Raw genomic sequence first — 8,654 nt, forward strand, 5'->3', positions numbered from 1 at the left:
TTAATAAAGCAAATACAGTCATATCTTCATGAGGGTGGTAAACACGAGAATCCAGTCAGTGTGCTTCCTGCTGCTCTGTCAGGACTATGATCTTGCAGATGGCGCTTTGTCCCTGAGGCAGTGCAGGTGATGAATGCTTGGGGCACTATGAGGATGTGACGCCACACACATGCCTTGGACACAGGGAGGGGCAGCAAGTGGGCTGTGCCAATGTTTACCAAACAAGAATCAAAAGGGCTGGTCTATTGATCACCTCTTGTGTTTCTGGTTCTTTATCTTTTTATTTTAATTTTTTTTATTCTTGATCATTATCTGGTTCTGTCAGCTTTTATAGTCCTACACTGATTGGAGGACTTTTCAAAGGTTAGCAGTGGATTTAATACTAAATTTGTAAGGAAGTAGCCTGGACTTATATTTAATACAGACTCTTTGAAAGTCTGTGTTATTAAGTGCAATAGAGGATTTAATTGGTGAAATTTTCGCATATTAGATTTTTTTTTTTTTTTTTAAGACAGGGTCTCACTCTGTTGCCCAGGCTGGAGTACAGTGGTGCCGTCTCGGCTCACTGCAACCTCCACCTCTCAGGTTCAAGTGATTCTCCCACGTCAGCCTGCCGAATAGCTGGGATTACAAGCACACACCACCACACCCAGCTAATTTTTATATTTTTTGGTCAGGACAGGGTTGGGACGGGGTTTCACCATGTTGGCCAGGCTGGTCTCGAACGCCTGACCTTAAGTGATCAGCTCACCTCAGCCTCCCAAAGTGCTGGGATTACAGGCATGAGCCACCAAGCCTAGCCAACAGTTTAGAATTTCTCATTTAATTATTCTGCTTTTACATTTTTCAAAAATTTCTCGCAGCCTTCCAAAATGTAAAAACAAAGAGGTTTTCTAAGACATAGTGAAAAATACATTTCTGTGGTATCTTTTAAGTTTATTTCATAATACTTTACTATGCACCCTCTTTGAAAGGGACAAATGTGGATTCCAATTATGGAAAAGTCCCCTGGTTATTGCTTTCTAAAGGACTGAAAAAGCTAATGGCACAAGAGAGAAGACAATACCCTAAAATTCTTAAGGCAGGCCCAAAGAGCTCTTGTTGACTATACCTTTAGCGAATTCTTCAACATGCAACCACTCTTTCTCAACTCGCGTTCTTTATTTAGGAAAACTAAGAATCCAACCAAAAAGTACAAAAGCCTAGAAATAAGTGAAATCTCTATGTATTTCATCCAAAAGACCACTGGGATGGCTAAATAGTAGAAAGGAGAGCTTTATTGATGATATCAGTTTGCAAACCAGGAAGAGACAGCCTCCAGCATGTGTGGAAGGTGCCCTCTCTTCCAAGAGAGGAAGGGCAGGTTGGGTTTTATGCCTCACAGGGCCTGTATCACACAGTAGAGTCATACATATTCAGTAGGTTTTGGGGGAAAGCTATCCATATTTATGAGGGGAGCTGAGCACATGCAGAATGAGTAAACATATATGTAACATACATCCCATGTTTACTTCGGGGCAGGGTTTTAGTGTTAGAATGAGGTGAAATTTGGCTCTTCATGTCAAAAGGTGAACTGTAGGACATAAACACAGTTTGTGCACCGCATCTATAAGCTGCTAAAACTGGCTTAAGGTCTGCAGTTGCTTACCAGGAAAGAACGTGTGTAAGGTCAGTCTTCTGTCTAGTCAGAGTTATAGTGGTCTGGTTAGTAAATCAGGGTAAGGAGGGGGTCTCATAGCGCCTATTGTTAGGGAATTTCAATCATTAGGAATTTAGTAATTTGCCCTCCAGCCAGGCCTTGAACCCTGGACCCATCTTAGTTGATATAGGAGTGTCTATTTTGGCCCCACAGATCACATATATTCGTCAGAATAGTCCAAATCTTATTTTCCTTCTTAACTTGCAATGAGTGAATATACAATGAAGTAGATGTTCATGTTCCGGCTAATTTTAGTTCATCAGCATTTTCTGGAAGCAACCAAAAGTCATATGTATTTAGACAGCTGTGATTTCTGCCAATTCAGCTTGCTTCGGGAACTGAGGGGATTCAATCTTACTTTATGCCTAAATCTGTTTGCTTGTGGCTGTTAGCATTAATCTTTTAACCTTTGATTTGCATTCATCTGAAAAGCTAGAGATGATTGTCCTTAATAATTAGTGCCATTCTTCTGTATTTTTGCTTGGATTGCCCACGAAAACTAAATGAGACTTTAATTTACTGAGTAAAGCTCTGTCATGATTTTATCAGTTCTAAAGGGCAAGCGTGATTTATTATACAAATAAAACTAAGGAATAGTTATGTGACTTGTCCTTAAATTCCTGCAGCCAAGTAGATTTGGAATTCCTTTTCTAATCTGAGGTTTATCTTCACAGGAACCACATTGACTTGACACGCCTCACAACACAAAGGATAAATTCCATGCCCCTTTGGCTGAAATATGCTAGTAGATCTATTTTCAGAAGTTAATCTCAGACTTGAGATATTTTAATTCTTCTTCTTATTTATTCCCTGGGATGAGTCCAGTGCTCTGCATACATTCTTAATGCTTTAGGTGAAAGAAGGATCAGGCCAAGAGAAACATTCCTCCCCATGGAACAAGGGGTGGGAAGGGATATAAGAACTCAACGTAGAGTCAGAAGATCTCAATGCTGGAATCATCCACATTCATTTTTAGAGAAGGAAATTAGGTTCAGAATGAGAAGTGAAGGTGAAGTCTACCTGTTGACCTTGTCTTTGGTAACTAACAAATGATTGGACTCAATGGGAACGTTGCTGATTTTATGCATTGGATACTTTGAAGATGAAAACTTCATTATAAACCAATGATTATTTAAGAGTTGATATTTATAAATCACATGTTCATAACAGCATTCCATTTGAATTGAACTGTCTATTTAAGATAAATCCAGCTGTGATAGAAGGCATGGTCTCCATTTTGAACCGGGTTTCTGACCATATGAAACTCAAAGAAGTCTAAAAGTTTCTCTGATGTCTATCTACCATTTGCAGCAATGAAGATCAGATATTATATATTTACAAATTCCAGTGGTAAATATATGTGGATAGACTGTATGTACAGTTAGACATGATTTAAGTTTTTGCTTCTTCCTAGATAGCTGTTTCTATTATGCTACTCTTTATAGCAATAAGAATTTAGGAATCCCCCAACATGAACCAAGCACTGTGCTGGTAAACAACAACAACAAAAACAGTAGAAGACACTGTGTCTGCCCTCCAGGACCTGACAGTTGAGGTAGAGAAAGAAAATGTATTTGCTTGAAAGTAAGAGGATAGTAGGAAATTAGCATATAGTCAGAATCTATGGGGAAGGATCATGGATGATATGTTTACAGCTTAAAGGAAGAGAGCTACTGATGGACACTAGAAGTCAGGAAAGGCTTCATAGCAGTTGTAGGACTGTGGTGGAATCTTGAAGTGTGTGTAGGATATGAACCAGAAGAGAAAAGGGATGGATTCTAAGCACAGAGAACAAGTATGACATAGTAACACTGATGACAAGTGTGAAGGGATAAAAATACTTATGGTAAATTCAGGAGATATTTAATAAAGGAGTCTTGTCAGAGTTGAAGATTCATTTTGGCAAGCGGTGGAAGATGAGGCCTCATAAATGGATGATGAAAGGTCTTTGCACTGAACTAGAGTTTAAACTTAATTTCATATACAATAGAGAGCTACTGAGGCTATAATCAAAAATCTGGCATAAATAGAATATAATCTTGTCTGTGGTATGCTATCCTGTCTGTGATATGAAACATATGTTAAGTCCTTGTGGGTTCAGCTTTTTGTCCCAGCTAATTATCATCATTATTAAGGATTATCTTTCAAAATATCTTATAAAGTGAGGCACTGCAAAGAGAGAACGAAAAGAAACTAGAAAGCTCTGGGGTTTCAAGAAAGTTGCCAAAAGTCTGCTTATCTTCATCTATCACCTGACACTCAAACTTACATTTTGGTAACAATCCTCTGAACTGTTTATTTCCAATGTTTTTACATTTACTGTGGGGGGAAAACGCCCCCAAACGTCTTGCTAACCCATTTAGCCTGAGGCCAATACTAGATTCATCCCATCCTCCCAAAACACTAACTGGAAAGTCAAGGACAAGGTGGCAGGCACCTGATAGTCTATCACTTATTATTCCTCTTATCACTTGCAGGATCTTGAATGTGTTAGACTGTTCTAATTCTCTGATCCCAATGGAGGTAACTCTTTCGAGAGAAAACAATAAGGTTCTGACTGTTGAGCTAAAAACTAAAGACGCTGCTTGCTGTTGGGTTCTTTGACTCAGGGGAGAGTCCCAGGAGAAAGTCACCATGCTGATATGGTCTGTCCCACAGGTGGCTCCAGTGATTAAAGCCAGAATGATGGAGTATGGAACCACAATGGTCAGCTACCAACCCTTGGGAGACAAGGTCAATTTCTTCCGCATGGTCATCTCAAACCCAGCAGCAACTCACCAAGACATTGACTTCCTGATTGAAGAAATAGAACGCCTTGGACAAGATTTATAATAACCTTGCTCACCAAGCTGTTCCACTTCTCTAGGTAGACAATTAAGTTGTCACAAACTGTGTGAATGTATTTGTAGTTTGTTCCAAAGTAAATCTATTTCTATATTGTGGTGTCAAAGTAGAGTAGAGTTTAAAAATTAAACAAAAAAGACATTGCTCCTTTTAAAAGTCCTTTCTTAAGTTTAGAATACCTCTCTAAGAATTCGTGACAAAAGGCTATGTTCTAATCAATAAGGAAAAGCTTAAAATTGTTATAAATACTTCCCTTACTTTTAATATAGTGTGCAAAGCAAACTTTATTTTCACTTCAGACTAGTAGGACTGAATAGTACCAAATTGCCCCTGAATCATAAAAGGTTCTTTGGGGTGCAGTGAAAAGGACAAAGTAAATATAAAATATATGTTGACAATAAAAACTCTTGCCTTTTTCATAGTATTAGAAAAAAATTTCTAATTTACCTATAGCAACATTTCAAATGTATTTAAATACATATAATTTTACAAAAGGAAAATATATATATTAAAAAAGATATCCTATTTTGTAACATATAGATTTTTATTTTATATAGGTTATACAAACTGCAGGGGCAGATATAAAAACTAAGCCAGATTTTTTTTTCCTTTCTCTTAATGGAGGCACAATAAAACACTTAGCAAAGTTATTTTGAAACATTGACCCACGAAATTCTTAAAAGGTATTATTGCTTCTTCCTATACATGTTATGGCTTATCACATCTCTAAAGTTAGTATTTCAAGACAAACACAAAAGAATACTGCGAGTTCTTTAAAATAATTGATCCCATTGGCAGTAAGATTCTCTTCCCCTTTAAGTTTTCCACCCGTTTTACTCTTAGCGGACTCACTCTGCAAGCGTGACAAACCAGGCTTCATCTCAGATTAAATTAGGGTAATTGTCTCTATTCTGCTTTCCAATTCGGCCTGTTTTGAACAGAAGGTTGATGCTAGTTCTTGAGGCATCTTCCAAATAGTATTCTTTTATTAGGTCATTTGAATTAATTAGAGAAAATAAAAATAAAACCTTATCAGCCTGAGCAAACAGGAATGAAGCACACTCCCAGAATGTGGTGAGCCCAGAAGATTAAAGTTGGCCTTGGGAGAAGAGATCTCTGTGGGACAATAATGACATCATCCTGGCGCCATATTGCCACTGTCCAGGAAAGAGAAATTTACCTCCAGGCCAGTTGCGCATTTCCATCCCCTCCCCATTCCTCCCCACAAAGTCTCTCCCACTAGACTCCCTACCACTGGGACCCAAAATAGTTACTTTATATTCCATGGGTGGTTGTTTTTCTTCCATGAAATGAGCCTCTCACCCTAGATTTTGAGGCATTATCTTAAGATTTTCCTTTATCCATCTCCCATCGAGATCCAAAGTGACCAGAATATGCAGAAATAATAAGATCCTTAGAATTCAAAATAGTATTTTTAAAACATCCTTCTTTCCCTGTGAACCTGATAGAAAAACATGAGCTAACAAAAGCTTCCATAGATATTTATGGGGTCACACATCGTCAGATTCCAAGTGCTGATAGGAGAACAATAGATTGATAAGCAGACTGCAAATGCAAATTTAGGAACATTCTCCATTTCTGAATGGACCAGGTAGTTCAGTACTCAGACTGCAGGTATACAAGGGAAGAGAGAAGGCCCTGCCCTTCAACGGGTAGAAATGCCCTACAATATAACATATAGAAATGCCCTATAATATAACCACAGGATCCAGCCATCTGAAATTTTCATAAGCTTCCCCCTACATTATTTCTCCTAGGCTATATGCAAAAACAGTGATAACTTGATATGAACATGGCTTTGGGCCCTTTCTGTCTAGAAAAACAAATGGGTTCACTATGACAATCAGAAGTAAACTCTTTCATCTGTCCCGCAGAATTTCATGAAGGAGTAACCTTCCGTTCTAGGCTTTGTCTAACGGCCAAGCATTAGACAAAGCATTAGAAAGCAGTTCCTTTCTCAAAACTGCCTGCTGAGAATAAGCACATAGCTGCCCGACTATCCGGAGCCTCAGGCCCAAAGGTTCCACTTCAGAGACAGAGATGCTAATTGATCCAACCTGCTGTCCTTCTTGGAGAAGACAGTGGGGCCCAGTGCCCTGGTGAACCAACCCTGCTGTACTCCAGGATGCTTTATCTTTTGAGTTACAGATCCTAGATTATAAACTGCTGCTTTTTAGGTTAATGAGATGGTAAAATTTTAAAGGACAATTTGTGCCTATATATGAAATTCCAGCAAAACAATTCTAGCAACAACAATAGCTCTTCTTCCCCACTCCCCTACCCCTTCCCAGTACTCCTTCAGATTGGCTGAGAACCTTGCTCAGGCCTGTGCAGGGAAATCCTTACCAACTGTAGCCCAAAGAAGGAAGCAAATAAAAGCCTAGTAGGTCCCAGTAGTTTAATAAATCGTCTTGAAAGGAGATGTGTAATCAGGTCAGAAGAGAGTAAGGGAGGAAGGGAGGGAGGGAGGAAGGGAAGGAGGGAGTGAGGAAGGAAGGAAGGAAGAAAATGAAGGGAGGGAGGGAGGGAGGAAAGAAGGGAGATTATTTTTAATATTAGCCCAAATTCCCAGTGCCATGGTCTTTATGTGTGCCCATTCTTTACAAATCTTAGAAAAGTTTGGTTTTAGCTTTAATCAGAACTGACATGGCCATTTTCATTTATACAGCAATATTGTGTTTATCATTTAAAATACTTGAACAAACAAGTGTGATATGTCTTTATCTGAGACCTATACATGGTATGGACTTCATATACTGCCACAGGATGTGAGGAAAGAAAAGGAAATCAATTGTGTCTGACTGTGTTGCCTTTATTATCTGGATAATACTGTCTTGTCACCTCAGATTGGGGTTGTGCACTTTAGATCTGAACTGTATGTACAGTGTTGCAAATCAACATGTGTTTCTGTAAAAGCTTGTACAATATATTATTGATATGTCTTTTTCTGTGTGGTAGCTGTATTGAACTTTGATATTATGAAAACTACATTTGCATCTGTTCCTGTTCTCTCTCTCTCTCTCTCTCTCTCTCTCTCTCTCTCTTTCCTAACTATATGCCCTCCACATCGGCTCTAATAGAGAACATGCCCTCAGCTAAGCCCCCTACTGAGAAACTTCCTTTGAGAATTGTGCAACTTCACAAAATGCAAGGTGAACACCACTTTGTCTCTGAGAACAGACGTTACCAGTTATGGAGTGTCACCAGCTGCCAAAATCGTAGGTGTTGGCTCTGCTGGTCACTGGAGTAGTTGCTACTCTTCAGAATATGGACAAAGAAGGCACAGGTGTAAATATAGTAGCAGGACGAGGAACCTCAAACTGGGTATCATTTTGCACGTGCTCTTCTGTTCTCAAATGCTAAATGCAAACACTGTGTATTTATTAGTTAGGTGTGCCAACTACCGTTCCCAAATTGGTGTTTCTGAATGACATCAACATTCCCCCAACATTACTCCATTACTAAAGACAGAAAAAAATAAAAACATAAAATATACAAACATGTGGCAACCTGTTCTTCCTACCAAATATAAACTTGTGTATGATCCAAGTATTTTATCTGTGTTGTCTCTCTAAACCCAAATAAATGTGTAAATGTGGACACATCTCAGCCTGTGGATAATTGTTTTGACTTTGTCTTATGGTGGAGATGATTTTCAACAAATTGCTAGAATCAAAGGCCCTTCACTTGTCAAGGAGCTTAAAGTGTCTTTGGGTCTTTTGTAGGGAAAAAAAAGCTCTTCTGCAGCTGCTCACACTGTAGCTTCTGAAGGATATCTTTGCCCCACTCTGATTTCTCCTTCAATCAGATCTGATATTTTTTTAAAAAATATTTTATTATGGAAAATTTTACATACATAAGTAGGTAGAGAAGATAGTATAAACTCCTGTGTAGCCTTCACCCAGATTCAACATCTACTGATTCTGAACCTGAATCTTGTTTCATCCATTCCCCCACCCCTCTCCCTCCCCAACACTAAATTATTTTTATTTGAACCTCTAAGAGATTAGGAATCTTTTTTTTTTGTTTTTGTTTTTGAGCCAGAGTGTCACTCTGTCACCCAGATGGGAGTGCAGTGGTGTAATCTCGG

At 38.7% G+C, this 8,654-nt stretch overlaps 1 protein-coding gene across 1 annotated transcript in view; it reads left to right on the top strand.

Moving 5' to 3' along the window:
• Positions 1-8,173, top strand: part of GAD2 (glutamate decarboxylase 2) — an 89,181-nt gene extending 81,008 nt beyond the window's left edge. The window contains exon 16 of the mRNA XM_063709963.1: positions 4,358-8,173. Coding sequence (XP_063566033.1) covers positions 4,358-4,531 — 174 coding nt within the window. The 3' untranslated portion in view covers positions 4,532-8,173. The remainder of the gene's footprint in view (positions 1-4,357) is intronic.
• Positions 8,174-8,654: the final 481 nt, after the last annotated feature.

This window comes from Gorilla gorilla, chromosome 8, assembly GCF_029281585.2.
Source record: "Gorilla gorilla gorilla isolate KB3781 chromosome 8, NHGRI_mGorGor1-v2.1_pri, whole genome shotgun sequence".
NCBI lineage: Eukaryota > Metazoa > Chordata > Mammalia > Primates > Hominidae > Gorilla > Gorilla gorilla.